Source organism: Sciurus vulgaris (assembly GCF_902686455.1).
Source record: "Sciurus vulgaris genome assembly, chromosome: 3".
Classification (NCBI taxonomy): Eukaryota; Metazoa; Chordata; class Mammalia; order Rodentia; family Sciuridae; genus Sciurus; species Sciurus vulgaris.
Genome location: NC_136463.1, coordinates 64,590,200 through 64,605,435, shown reverse-complemented (window position 1 = coordinate 64,605,435; position 15,236 = coordinate 64,590,200). Strand labels below are relative to the sequence as shown.

The window sequence follows — 15,236 nt, the reverse complement described above, 5'->3', positions numbered from 1 at the left end:
AACAGCCATTCAGGCATTGCTGGGAAGCCTCCTGAATTCCTGGGGAGAATTGGGCTCCCCCTCTGTGTCCCCATTGGTTCAGGGCAAACTGTGTTTACAGCACCTGTCATGCTGTTTTGTCACTTATAATTTGCCTCTCCCACTGATTTCTTTGAAGGCAGGAACCAGGTCTCCTTGATCTTTGGATAACTAGGAGCTCAGAAGGGCTGAGTGACACTGTTAATTTGCAGAGCACCTACTGTGTACCTGGAGAAAAGGAGAACGTGGCCAGTGTGTGGACAGTGCCTTGGCGTGTTCAAAGCCTTTTCAGCCCCATTATCTGCTCTGATTCTCTGGCATCCCTCTGTGATCACTGAACCTTTTCTTCTTCACACAAGGGAAGCTGAGGCTCAAAGGGCTCAAGGGACTTTCCAGGGTGGCAGTATCATTAGGTGGTGCAGCAGGATCTAAGCCTTCTGACACCTCAGCCCAAGTTCTTTGTTTTAGAGCATTTCTGAAGGGGACTTTGGAAAGGACTGATACATTGTCCCCTTTCCTTCTCAAGGCCCTCACCACCACTACCCTTGCCCCTTGCCCCTGCCTCTTGGGCCTCACTTGGTATGTCTCTGTCTGTCCTTCCCCCTGCAGACCTGTACTGTACCCTGGAGGTGGATTCCTTTGGCTATTTTGTCAGTAAAGCTAAAACCAGGGTGTTCCGGGACACAACAGAGCCCAAGTGGGATGAGGTGAGTGGAGGAGGCAGGTGTCCCCCCAAGGACTCCTGGTTGTCACCGAGCATACCCATCTCAATCACTGTTCATGACCTATCTGTTCCTGGGGGAGGGGTGGCCATGCCAGTTGGTTGGACCAGCTCTGTCTCCCTAACCCAGCACCTTCCATCCCCTGTTCAGCTGGCTTCAGATTAGTGTTTTTGTCAGGTATCAGACACTAGGGTTTCAGCTCTGGCCCCCAAACTCCACTTCATCAGTGAAGTGGAGGTCTCTAGGAGCTCCAAAAAATGAGATGCTCCTCTTGTCTTGTGATGTGCTCCTCATGGGCCCTGCTCACCCAAAGCCTTGCAAAGCTGAGGCCCACACTAGCCACAAAACCCTGTACCCCAGCTTCTGAGGCTGAAGACCCTCTGTCCCATCTTTCTCTAGGAGTTTGAAATCGAACTGGAGGGTTCTCAGTCCCTGAGGATCCTGTGCTACGAGAAATGCTATGACAAGACCAAGGTCAACAAGGACAACAATGAGATCGTGGACAAGATCATGGGCAAAGGGCAAATTCAGGTGAGGGTCCAAGACTTGGGGAGTTGCCAGGTGGTGTGGTACCAGTTGAGAAGGCGCCCTCCTATCTCGTCTTCTTGGTTAAGGTGCTTGGCCTTTTGTGACTTTAGTTCAAAACTGGTTTGAAAAAAATTCCCCAAGGTGGTGTTTCATCCTTCCTAGAGATGGCATCTTACTGAGCAGCCAGGTACCTCTGTGGGGTTACAGCAGGCTTAGGTGGATCATTCATACTTCTGCAGATGGAATTGAGGAATGACAGCTACCTTTGTTTTCATACTCCAGTTTTAGTCTGTTGGGCTTTTTCCTAGAACACTGTGTCGAGGCTGCGTCATGAGCGTGAGGGGAGTACTGTGTGATGAGCAGTTCTGTCACGGATGCCAGATAGGAATGAGGCGTATTCCCTGAGCACTTGCCATTCTACCAGAGGGCCTGGGTCCTGCTGGTTCCTAGGGCTGATCTCTGACTTGTTTCTAGGGTTGCTGGACTGTCTTCAGCTGAGTTGGGAGTCGCCAACTTAGAATAGATACTTTGGGTTTCAGTAGAGGCAGATCCTCAGTCAGTCTGAGTGAACATGCCTTCTCTCTGTTTCTTTTTTGGTCTAGAGATTGAACCCAGGGTGCTTAATCAAGGAACCAGATCCCCAACCCTTTTTATTTTTTATTTTGAGACAGGTTGTTGCTGAGTTGCTTAGGACCTCACTAAGTCACTAAGGCTGGCATCCAACTGGCAGTCCTGCCTCAGCCTCCCGAGTCACTGGGATTACAGGCATGTGCCACTGTGCCTGGCTCTGCTCTGTTTCTTGGTGCCCTGAAAATGTATGTGAGGAAAAAGTCCTTGCTTGCAGCTTGTATGTCTAGACCATTCTGTCAGCTTTGAAGATGGCTGCTATCTACCTACCTGTCAAGAGAACTAGGCTTGGAGACAGATAACATGCAATGTGGAGCTTTCCACACTCCTATCTGGCACCTTGTGTGACCTCGTGCTTATGATACAAGTGGGGATCGATTCTGTGACTATGAAATCAAGGGAAATGATAACTGGTACATATTGAGTCCTGAACTTTGAGTTCTCCGGGTCTCTTAACGGTGGCTCCAAAATGATGGTGTACAGGCTGTGATAGCCCCACCTATAGCAGGGGTCAGGCTGTTTTGCAGAAAGTGTTTGTTCTCTGATGCATGTTGAAGCTAAAATTTGGTATTGGATTCTCAACTAGAAATTCCTGGTAGCACTCCCCGACTCCTGACTCAGGGGGAGAGCACTATTTGGTAGAGGCCTAGCCATCTGCCTTATGTCACCCATGTTCCTGAGCACATCCCTTCCTGATGCTATGGGACCTACACCCTGCTCCTCAGCACTGTCGTCAGGGAGACAGTGCTGCTAGGCAACCAGAAGCCAGTCTTTCATTATTCAGGAATTAGGAATGAAGTGAGAAAGTTCTCCAAATCTAGTCCCCAGAAACTACTTTGTGGGGATAAGCAGTGGGAGCCTCATCTCCACATCCCTGGGCTGGGCCAGAGGGACAGGCAAGGGAGGAGTTCTAGCTTCCAGGAGACCCCATCCAAGAGACATGAGTGGCTGCCATTGGTGACTGTGGAATGGAAGAGCGGAAAGAGTGTCCAGGGCAATCAGCTCAGTGGGCACCATGACCCACAACCCCTCTAGAACTTAGAGTCCAGGCCACGAAGGTGGTAATCTCCCATCTGGACTTAAGCCTGCTGTGTCCCTCCCTCCCGCTTAACTCACAGGCCTAGGAGAAGCACACCATAAATCACTGCATCTTGAAGACAGGAGCAGATGGAGGCGGTGGGGGAGGGGAGGCAGCCAGGTTATGTTTGGCAGAGCAGAAAGCACAGTCTGCTAAGGAAAATGTTTCTGTGTTTAAGCTTCGAGGAATGTTAAATGCCTGGGAGTTGATATTAAAAGAAACATAAACCTTCCTACTGCCAGCTGACCTGAGCCCATGAGCGGACAGTTCAGAGCCATAGGACTTTGAAGTCCTTTTGTGCTCAGCTCCTCCCAACCCCCAACACAGCCCTCGGGCCCCAGCCACAGAGCCATCTCACCAGCCCCCTAGGTATTGGGGAGAGGGTACCTCCCCGGGGGTGTGCCACAGCCCATAAAGTCTAGCCCTGTGAATGCCCTCAGAGCCAGTGAGGATGCTGGGCTAGATGGACAATCTACACCAAGCTGTTCCCACGTGACTAAGCCCCACAGAGCCACAGAATGACCTGTTCCCGCAGCTCATCCCACCTCTTTTTCCTGCCTCTGGCCCAAGAAGGAACTGGCATGAGCCCTGAGCACAAGCCTGCTCCCCTGTGGCAGGTGTTGAGGATGGGGCTGAGTGGGGCCAGGTCCTCAGGCATACTGCAGGAAGGCAGGGAGAAGAGGCCCGCTTCTGCTGCTGCCCTTCTTCCTAGGCCCCCTCCCACTCAGCCCAGTCTGAGCTCCAGGAATTTGCTCCTGTGATGAGTGGCCCTCTCAGACTTTGCTTGATGTGGCAGTGGGTCATGGAATCTAGAGTGGGAGGCAGGGGCCGGCAGCATTTAGTGACAGATAAATGGCAGTTCTAATCACCAACATGTGTGTCTGGCATTTGTGCTCTTGAAAGCCTGTTTCCAAATGTTGTCTCATGTGATCTTTGCAATAGCTCTGCAAGGAAAATGACCATTCTGTCTTCCCCGTTTCACAGATGAGGACACCAAGGCCTAGGTTAAGAATCTTGGCCAAAGCATCTCTGCTTATAGTATGCAGTGAAGGCCATGCTCTCTCCTCTGTGCCATGTCCTCTTGCCTCAGACCTTCATCAAGAAATTCAGTGCTGGGTGCACTGGCACACACCTGTCATCCCAACTACTGGGGAGCCAGAGGCTGGAGGATCTCTTGAGACTACCAGTTTGAGACCAGCCTGGGCAACATAGTGAGATCCTGTCTCAAAGAAAAAGAAAGACAGGGCGAGGAGGGAGGAAGGAAAGAAGAAGGCTGAGGTTGTGGCTCAGTGGTAGAGTGCTTGCCTCACATATGAGGCAATGGGTTTAATTTTCAGCACCACATATAAATAACTGAATAAAAATAAAAACTAAAAAAAAAAATTATTAAAAAAAAAAGAAAGAAGGACAAAGAAATTCCTAACCTCCTTTAAAAGCCCTGACAAGGCTAGTGACCTGGACAACAAGCCAGGATGTTCTGCCCCAGGATTCTGTTTTATTGCATAAGGAGAGCAAACTCTGCCTTTGCCTGGATTACTGTCCCCTCTGGACGGGGACATTTCTGCCTGGTGCACCTGAAGGAATTCAAAGACGAAAAGGTCATCGTGGGCTGGAGGTAGGGAGGCTTCGAGGAAGAGGTGGGGCAAAAGGGATTGCAGAAAACAGTCTTTTGAGTCTAAAGGCAGGTTTATATCATAAAGAAAATTGCAATCATAGTAAAGCAACTTGAAACGTAGTCACAAACCATCCCACTCCAACTTCTCTGGAACACCCATTTTATTTTGTCCCTTTTACCTTCCTTGGATATATACATTTTTATATAGCTTTAATCACAGTGTATATTTTATTCTACTTTTGTGGAATATTATCATAAACCCCCTTCTTTCTGGGGCTGGATATAGTCTTTACATGTATCTTTTGTCAAAAGTGCTTTATATACTTTGTCAATCATTTTATAAAACAGCCTGCACAATGACTGCTGTCTTTAGTCTCTGTTCTCTAGCAAGGTGGGCCGGCTCTGGAACAGTAGAAGGGGTGGGGGGACAGGAATGTGCAGGGAGCAGCCCAGGAAACTTAAGAGCCCAGCTGGCTCTAAGCGGGGAGGTTGTGAGTTTTGCAAATAGAAGGGAAGGTGAAGGAATGAATTAAAGAAGAGGATCTGAAAGGTTTGAGACCAGAAGGAATCCAGTCCTGTCTTTTGGAGAGAAGGAACCCAAGACAAGAATGGGTGAGTGACATGGCTGATCATACAGCTCATTAGTGGTTGAGCAAGAGCTCCAAATTCAGGGATATCCCCCACCACACACACATACACCCAAAGCTGGTCATGCTTGGAAATGATCCTAGATGGGATAGAAACAGATTTGGGTGTCAACCTGCAACTCTCAGGGGTCTGTCCTTTGTCACTGCAGATTTAGTGAAAGTCCTCAGCAGCTTGGTCTGGAGATCTTCCTTTCTTTCCAGACCTGAGGGGTCATTACCTGTGGATTCTCAGTCCAGGTTGCCCCACTGTTCACCTCCTCCTTGCTGCCCCACCCCCAGCCCAGCCATCAGGGTTACAACTCATCCAGGACTTCCCCAACCCCCACTGCCTGCTTTATTTTCCTGCTCCCAGGGGACTCCTATATGTTTATCCTAGTCTATTTCCAACCAAGCTGCTCCAGGCTCCAGATGTGCTATCCCCAACTGGGACCAGCCTGCTGACTGATTAGCATATTCCCAGGGTCCAACCCTTTTTAGCTGGCTAGGCCAGAGGGAGCCCCTTTGTGCCTTGTCTACCTCCCCACACCCTCCCATTCCCCATCTCAGCCACAAGCCTTGGGACTGCCCCCCCATCACTCTGCTCTGCTGTGTGGGAGGCAGCTACACTTTTCCCATAGCCTGCACAGACAGCCCTTCTTGGGCACAAGAGTGCTCAAGACCCCAGAGTGGGAAGGGACAGCATTCCAGGCCGAGATGGACATGCTACTGTCCTATCCTGGGTAGTAACTCACCCTCACCCCTCGTTGCTAAGTTCATGCTAATGAGATGCCCATCTGTTCTCTTCCCTCTCAGAGCTTGGAGCCTGTGTCTAGAGGGAATAGGCAGGCCAGGGAGGGTTTCTTTAACATTCTTGACCAGGCTACTTGGAAGCTTGTGAGAAATTGGAGCTATTATAAACGATACTTGGGAGGAGGTCATGAAGGCCACGCCCCTGGCCTCCAGGACTGGGGATGTCTTCAGAGTCCAGATTGGCAAATCTGACCATATCTAGACCCTCTAACTTTTTATTCTTTTCTTTTTTTAATTGTGGTAAAATATATATGACATAAAATTGACCATTTTAATAATTTTTAGAGGTATTAAGTATGTTCACCAATATCCCTCTCCACACCTTTTTTATCTTCCTCACTGGAAATTTTATACCCATTAAATAATAACTCCTTCGTTCTTCATAACATTATTATTAAATAATAACATCTTAGTCTGTCATAGTTTTAGGTAAGGAAAAAAAAAAGAAGTCTAGTTTCTGGGATGAAGATTTTGTAGCCTCCTCTCTAGACCCAGGTCTCTGCCTAGGGTCACACACCTTGTATCACCCCTGGCTATAATAAGACAGCAGGGCCCCGGGACTCCAAGGTACAACTGATCACTGGGAACCTTGTAATGCCCCGTGACCCCAAGGCACAGCTGATCACTGGGAACCTTGTAATGTTGAGCATCCTCTGACCTTCTCTACCCCAGGAAGGCATCCCTGGCTCCTTGACCCTTCTTTCCTGGGGCCTCTTGTCCATTCCTCTTCTTGTTCAATGGTTTAGATGTATTGCATGTGGAAGTACAGTGATCCCGATGCTGTGGGAAGAGCAATCCAAACTGAAGGTCAGTGTCTCTTGAGCTCTTGGAACCTCCATTTCTTCATCTATTAAATGGGATAATTATCAAATATTCACCACCACAATATTCTTTTTTTTTTTTTTTTTTTTTCCTTTTTTCTTTTTTTTTGGTACCAGGGATTGAACCCAGGGGCACTGAACCACTGAGCCACTTCCCCAGCCCTTTTTTATATTTTTATTTAGAGTCAGGGTCTTGCTGAGTTGCTTAGGGTCTCACTAAGTTGCTGAGGTTGGCTTTGAACTCAAGACGTTCCAGTCTCATTCTCCTGATTCTCCTGAGCCACTGGGATTACAGGCACGCGCCACTGTGCCCTGGCTACCACCACATTATTCTGAGTCTTAAAGAATAGAATGTACCTGAAAGAAATGGTTAGAGCTGTGACATGCATAGCCAGGCTTTTCACTGATTTATTCATTTCACTTAGGGTTTATTGGGAGCCCTTTAAATGATAGGCACAGTGCTGTGACTCCAAAGAATGGATGGGACCTCACCATCTAGTAAAGAAACCATGAGAGAATTTTGATCATTCAGCCAGCATTGAGGATAGACAGAGCAGGGGCTTCAAGTTTTGCTTACTCTATTCATTAGTTGGGATAACAGGTTGAGTTACATTACCTCTCTGAGCCTTAATTTCCTCATCTCTAAAATGGGTTATAGTGAGAGTCCTGAACCCCTTGCCATGCGTCCTGGCACAGAGTCAGTACTTGTTTAATGATGAGGGCCCTTTGCCCTAAGCTGGCAGGTTCAGGTCCCCTGTCCCCCACCTTCCTTCAGACAGTCTGGTTACAGCTTGTCAAGTGACCCCCTCCTGAGGCTGTCACCTGTGTGTGACCCCTGTGTTTGGGCCTATGACTAGCTGACTATCCTTTTTCTTATACTGATAGAGTCAGACCCAGCTTTGCTGGACTGACCTCAGAGTGGCTGGGGAGGTCAAGTCTGGGGCCCTCACTGCCTGCCATGCCCAGGGCAGAGCAGCTCTGGGCTTGTCCTCCCAACATCTCTCTACTGGGTTTGGCGGGGTCAGGCCCAGAGTGCAGCGGGAGTGAGGAGCCCTGGAACAAGGGTCCTTTGTCAGCCAGCTTCTGGTTTTAATTACTCTGCCGAGCTGGAGGGAGCTCTGGGAGAACATGGGTCAGGAGCCTGCTAGGGCAGAAGTCAAGGGCTCCCGACTGCAATTCCCTCCTGGCCCCTGAGGGTCATGATGGTCAGCTCTATTGCCTGGTAGCCAGGGCTCTGGCATGTCCTAAATGACCAGGAACTCTCCCTGGACAGATGACAGGACCATTAAAGTGGATTCCTGACACCTTGTCCCATTTATCCTGTAGGCCTTTATTTCTGGGTCACACTGGCCACAGCTGGGCCCATGTTCCTGGGAGGTGCCTTGTTTTGACTGGAGTGGAGGGCAGAGTAGGCTGCTGTGAAAAAATCTTGACTGGTGGGTCATTCTCTTTCATTCCACCACCCTAGTCCCCCAAGCCCCCCATCTTGCCATACCTCACAACCCCAGGCAGCTCCCTGCTCTGGAACATAGCCTCTCCCCTGGAAGATGGACTCCTTCTCTACCCGCAGCGTGGGCCAGATATGTATGGCAGGGACTGTGTCTCCCTCTAGTTGGTGTTTTGTATCCCTGGTGCCTGCTGTTCTCAGAGCCAGCCCTGGTGGGTGCTTCCCTTTGCCGCCATCACCACCACCTTGCCAGTCCTGGAGGCACATGGGGACAGGGAGACAGTACCAGGCCCAATTCGACTCCTTGCATCAGACACCACTACTCCCAGGGCCTGGGGGACTGGAGCTATTGTCGTGTGGGGGCCCACCCACCCCAGCTGATGTGGATCCATTTTTTTTTCCCAGCCCAGTGCCCTACCTACTGTCATTCTTCAAGGCAGGTCTGGAAGCCTTGGCGATACTTGGAAAGTGGCAGCAGGAGGCTTATCTTCTGCGAAAGAAAGCCAGGGGCAGGACCCTGGCTCTCCAAATGCTGTTCTAAATGCCTAATGTGAATCCCAGCGCAACCGCCTCTGTTGCCCAGGTGTTCCTGATTTGGGGAGCCTAGGCTCTGCCAGTGAATTCTGGAGACGGGAAACATTCATAGGAAGCAGATGGAGGCTCAGATCTCCTTCCCTCCTCCCCACTTGGGAATGCCACCTTGGCAGGCAGGCTTGGTGCCCACCCCCGCAGGCCCACCTCTGAGGGATGTGTGACAAGCTGAGAATCCAATCCAGAGAGTACCTTGCAAACTGATTATTTCAGGCCCTGGGAATAACCAGCCTCTCACCAAACTGCAGCCTTTCACCAAACCCCAAGGTGGGTATTCTCAGCTGTAGGGTGGGGACTCCCTGACAGAAGACCTAGGTTTTATGCCAGCTGGCTGGTTTCAGGTGCCCTCCCAATGCAAGTCCTCTGAAGCCTGGGTGGCCTTCAGATGAGCCTGTGGAGGTAAAAACAAAGGTAGTCATGGCGCTTGGTAAGTAGGTCACTTCCCTACAGAGGTTGCCTCCTCTTCCTGGAAATCCCCAAAACTAGTCCCTAGGGCGATCCCACTTTTGATTCTTTTTCTAAAGCACTTAGCAGAAGAATGACCAGGAATGCACTTAGTTAGGGCTGAGCTACCTGTGGATGCTGGTACGGGGTCCAGCACAGCCTGCTTACACCCTCAGAGGCAAGGACTGAGCTGCACTGACTTCAGGGCAGACCCCAGAGTGACTTGAGAACCAATTTGACCCATAAAACACCAGCCTGACTGACTAGATGAGATAAGTGTTATGCCATTGAGAGGCCACAGAGGGGAACCGACATCAGCACTGCAGAAGCCCACACTTTTCCCAAAGTGGGGAAAGAAGTGGAGATAAATGATTTCCGGATCTAGGACTCTGACCCGAAGTCTCCTTAAAAAGCCCCTAATCTTCCCTGCCTCCACACCCCCACACCCTGCGGGAGAGCAAGGGCCAGGGGCTGTGGTCAAGAGAAGCATCAGTTCCCACGAGAAGCACTGGCACTGGTGATCCACCCGCAGAACTTCAGGTCTGAGTCAGAAACTCTGGAAAGGAGAATCCAGGGCTTCAGGTTCTGTCTGCAGAGCCTGGGAATGCCAAGAGGTGCTCTTAAGGCGACAGTTATAGGACAGAGGAGTTGGGAACAGTAGGTCCCACATCCTTGCTTCAGCCAGGGCCTCTTACTTTCTGCTTCAGCTTCTGTTTGGGGAGGTAAAAGAGATTTGGCATAAGATTTTATTTGAACAAAAAGGGTAGAGCTCAGCCAAAATAAAAAAAGAAATTCATTGAATACAATTTAACCCAAGCTTCTGATTTGACAAGTGTGAAAACTAAAACCCAGAGAAAGAGTCCATGGTCACCAGGCAGTGCTGGGCCCGGGTTCCTGAGCTGCGCAGGGCTTTCTTCTGGTCCCTTTATGCTCCTGTGAGTGGAAGGGAGCTGCTCAATGCATGGGGAGAAGGGAGCAGCGAGGCTCCTCAGGCCTGCCCTATGACCCACTTTCAGACTCAACCCCTCTGTCACGTGTGGCCTGGGAGACCCATGTATCCAGAGCATAGCGCCTGGGGTGCCCTGCCCACTGATTGTGCTGGGAGACCCTGGCCATACCTCCTCCTTCCTGTGAGGGGTAGCAGGCAAGTGGCCAAGGAGGTTTGAGCATGCTCCCGGCTGTGACTTGTGTCCTGGAGTCCAAAAGCAGTAGATGGAGACTGGGGGAGGAATGTCTCATGCCTATTCTCTCCCTGGGTGGGTTTAGTTCTAGAGAAGCAAGATGTTCCCAAAGGATCAAGTAGATTTTCCACCCTTTTCCGTGACCAAATGTGCCGTGAGAAAGACTGGGGATTGCCAGGGGTGTGCCATCAGGACAGTCCTTCCTCAGCACACAAGCTCTTGGGCTGCTTCAGCTTCTTCTTTCCACCTAGGGCCACCATGCTTTGGCAGGGGGGCACCAGCCTGAGGTGGCTGCGTGGGAAGCAGCACAAGCCCCTGGAAGATGGAATGATGGCAGGTCACCTTGAGCAGGCTTGGCGTGGGCTGGGGAGCAAGTAACTGTCCATGCTGGCTCCCTCCTTTCCTTACGCTGTGCACATCTTAAACCTGAAGCCTGTTCTCCAGCCCCACCCTGGGTGTCTGTCTGTAGCCACTTGTGTGTGTGTGTGTGTGTGTGTGTGTATAACTGGGATTGAACCCAAGGGCGCTAATCACTGAGTTACATCTCCAACACTTTTTTTATATTTTATTTAGAGAGAGGGTCTCGCTAATTTGCTGAGGCTGGCTTTGAACTTGCGATCCTCCTGCCTCAGCCTCCCAAGCTGCTAGAATTATAGCATGTGCCACCATGCCCAGCCAATAGCCACTTATTGACAGAGTTGGAGTTCCAGAGCTCAGACTGCTGCAAACTCATGCACAGCTGTTTAGCAGGCAAGGACCAGACCCCAGGGGAGCTTTGGGACCTTGGACATTGACTGCCCGAAAGAGCCCTGATTACTGTCCAATGATCTCCTTGGAGGAAAAGGTTAGTGATGGGGGTGCAGAGGTAGATTTGACTGAATTAGACTGTGAGCTGTGCCAAGGCCCCCCGACCCAGCATGTGGTGGGGATCTACTTGGTGACCAATGAATGAATAAGTGAGTGGAACTACAACTCTGCCATTGGCTGCTTGGTGACATTGAGCAAGGGGTTCCCATCCCTGGACCTCGCACAGGCCTTGGACATGGCAGATATTCAGAACCTATCAGATGGATAGATAGACAAACGAACAGGTCTCGGTTTCCCTCTGCTCCGACCTATGGGTTTGGTTAGGGTACGTACAGAACTTGCTGAGAGTACACAGGAACGTGGAGACTACAGAGCCATTCATATTGGGAGTGTGAGCCCATCCCTGTTTCCCCACAGTTTCCCCCGTGACATGCTGTCCTCCGCTCAGCTCCCAAGGACTCACCACGGACCATGGTGTCTCTGGGCTCCTGTGTACCGCCCTGCCTGGTTCTCACACAGCCTAGACTCCTGTGTCTGTCCTTGGGCAGGAACCACTCCCTGGCGTCCTTCCTGTAACACACAGCCTTGGCCCACCTCACCTTCCACAGGCATCATGCCTCTCAGCTCTGTTCCTTTGGGCCCATCCCATGCCATGCTCTTCTGGGCTGAGAGGAGTGTTCTTGGCAGCCACACCACATCTCTCCTGATCCTCATTATCAGCCCAATGCCAGGCTTCTCTGGGAAGCCCAGCTCTTGCACCTGAGACTTTCAGTATGGCCCCTTCCCCATCTTGCTCCTGAGCAGTTCCCATGGGAGAGAGCTGTGGCCTAGGTCTAGGTTGCTGCTCAGAGACCCCCTTTCCTAGCTTAATCATTTGAACTGAAGAACAGGGATAAGGAATCAGGGTTCTAGTCTTGATTAGGGAGAAGATGAAAATCATTCAAGGAAAAAAAAAAAGGAGGTCACTCCAGAGAAGTAGCAGCCATATCCCAAGGTTCTGAAGAAGAATCTTCCTCCTCATGTTCACAGGCTGGAGGATTTACCTAGAAGCTGTACCCACCCCCAGCTGTCACCAAAGCAGCACTGTGGCAGTCCCTACCTCTCCCACCCACATGTCTCAGGCTACATATTATTTCCTGTTGGCCTTTTTCCCCCTCAGTGATTCCTCTGCTGATCACTTTAACCTGATTTTACTTCAATCACAGCTGTGCTGGGTGACTGGTTCCCCTCCCTGCATATAACCTAGGGTCCTACCCACTTCTCCCTAGAGACAGCCCCTCATTCCTCTGGCAGAGAGCCTGGGGAGGGGATAAGGGAGGATGGGACAGTCTACCAGGAATGTTTTTAATTCCAAAGGCAGCGACATCTGTTTGTGGGGGCCTTACCGCCCAGGCTCTGTTTATTCAGACCAGGGGCCCTTGCATGTCCTCAGAGGCAGATTCTGCCAGCTGTGGCTGGATGGAAGGGATGGACACAGGCCGGAGGGGATATGGTCACTTCCTGGGTGGTCAGAATAACCTGAGCTTATCCTATCCAGCAGAGACGGTGAAGGGTCTGTGATGGGCAGCAGAGACTAGAATTCAGACTGCCGCTTTTGAGGAACTTGTTGGGGACACTTGTCTTACCCAACTCTTCCTCCACCCTAGTCCTAGGCCACTGGTTCCAGAAAGGAATGAGTCAGGCTTGGGGAAGAGAAGGCAAATCTGTGCCGTCCCCAAAGGAAGGTCCGGGTCCATAGGGAGAAAGGGAAAGATGAGCAACTCCAGGGAAGAGCCTCCCAACTCAGCTACCCATCTGCTAAGGCACTTTTGTCACCATGGAGACCAGTTGGCCATCGTTCATCCAATCAGAGCTTGCTTTACCCAGACGAGTGTTGAGCCTGGGTTTCTAAGACAGACGAGTGAAGGGCTTTGGAAACAGCATTCATCCTGCTCGCCCCCTTCTCCCACACACCCAGCACTGGGGAGCAGCACACCATTTCCCCAGACTGTACCCTGTGGCATGTGACCCAGCTAGAGGGAAGAGAACTTCAGCCAGTGAGGGTCTAGTTCTGAAGTCAACCAGCCAGTGCAAAGTGCCGACGATACCTACAGCAGGTGAACGTGGTGAGCAGTTATAATGGCATCTTCCCAACCAGTTATGCAACCAGGGCTGGGGACATAGCTCAGTTGGTAGAGTGCTTGCCTCACAAGCACAAGGCCCTGGGTTCAATCCCCAGCGCTGGAGAGGAAAAAAGAAAAAAGAAAAGAATATGCAGTTATACAACCAACCACTGCACATTTGCTGAAAGAGTGCAGAGAGAAGCTGGGCATTCATTTCCCCTGTCTCAGAGAACCCCACTCCAGCCCCATCTCCTCCACAAAGCTGTCCCCAATTCCCTCTGACTAGAAATGTCCTCTTCTTTCTCTTAACTTTCTGGGTGTGACACATAGTAGGTGCACAACTGATAGGTAATGAATACATAAAAACCTTTGTGCCTCCTGTTGAGAGTTTGGTCACATCTCTTCCCCTTTGTCAGGCTGGCAACTTTGTCAAATGCTAGCTTTTGTCAAATGCTAGCTTTGACTCATCTCTGATTCTTTCAGCCCCTACCCCAGGGTCAGGCACTCCGCCAGGTCCTCAGTTCCTGCCTCTTGAATTAAATGAATGGGGTGAAGATACAGAACTGAAGGAATGAGCAAAGTCTTCCTGGAGGAAATAGGTTTGGCAGCAGTCGGGCTGAAGGCACCTACCTTGTCCCTCATGAGACTAGAGAAAGACTCTTCAGAGGTGGCACCCAAGTGCCTTGGGAGAGGCAGGCGAGAGACAGGTCAGGAAGAGTGTCTCGGGCCTCAGCGGGTTAGGGGTCACAGGTGCATCCCCACCTTTCGCCTTCGGTCAGTCTCATCACCTCCCTGTTGGGGTACTGGCAAAGCTGGTGTGGCTCAGCCCACCTTTAGCTAAAATGGCCTTGGACAGCTTTGGCTGAGGTATAAAGAGGCTGTGTGCGTCTTTGGCAACCCAGCCCCACCTGCACTGTGCAGAAGGTGGTGGCATGTGGAGCCATGAAAGAGATGGGGCTCACTCAGGTGCCCTGCAGGGACACCCAGAGCCCAAGGCCCCACCTCCACTAGGCAGGCAGGACCCAATCCTGCCCCACTGAGGTCGCATTCCTGCAGGGTGAGGCGGTAGAGGTGGCCTTGGGCAAGTTAATCGACTCAATGTCCTTGGTTTTCTCAAATGTAAAAGTGGGATACTTCATGAAGTTTGGGAGAGGTTGAATTAGTCTGTGTAGAGAGTTGGCATGGTGTCAGCAGCTTGATAAAAGCGCAGCTCTGATTATAACCACTTTGTTCTGGGCCCACTCTGCCATGAAGCTACCCCTTTCTGAAAAAGCTTCAAAGAGGGGCTGGGGTGGTGGCTCAGTGGTAGAGCGTTTGCCTAGCATGTGTGAGGCACTGGGCTCAATCCTCAGCACCACATATAAATAAATGAATAAAATAAAGGTCCATCAACATCTAAAATACATATATATATGTATATACATATATATATTTTTTTTTTTTTTAAAAAGACTTTAAAAAAAAAAAAAAAGCTTCAAGGAGATGGGTGTGGTGGGGCAGACTGTAATCCCAGCAATTTGTGAGGCTGAGGCAGGAGAATAGCAAGTTCAAAGCTAGCTTCAGAAACTCAGTGAGACCCTCAGCAACTTAGCAAGCACCTGTCTCAAAATAAAAAATTAAAAGGTCTGGGAGTGTCACTCACTTGTTTAATCTCCAGAACCCCCTCCCCCAAAAAAAAGCATTCCAGGGACTAGAATGCTTTCCAGGTTGCTGGGTGAGATCTCCCCACACACAAAGACATTTGGATGCCAAGGACTGGTCTCTTTGTCCCAACCATAGTTACCAAGCAATGTCCAGACCCAGCTCTTTTTCCTGAATC

General features: G+C 50.5%; 1 protein-coding gene across 5 annotated transcripts in view; it reads left to right on the top strand.

Annotated features, from left to right (window-relative positions):
• The window catches only part of ABR (ABR activator of RhoGEF and GTPase), a 184,749-nt gene that overhangs the window by 145,145 nt on the left and 24,368 nt on the right, over nucleotides 1–15,236 (top strand). For all 5 annotated transcript variants that reach the window (XM_079130772.1, XM_079130773.1, XM_079130774.1 and 2 more), the window contains 2 exons: nucleotides 628–725; nucleotides 1,140–1,271. In XM_079130772.1, the coding sequence (XP_078986898.1) occupies nucleotides 628–725; nucleotides 1,140–1,271 (230 nt within the window). The remainder of the gene's footprint in view (nucleotides 1–627; nucleotides 726–1,139; nucleotides 1,272–15,236) is intronic.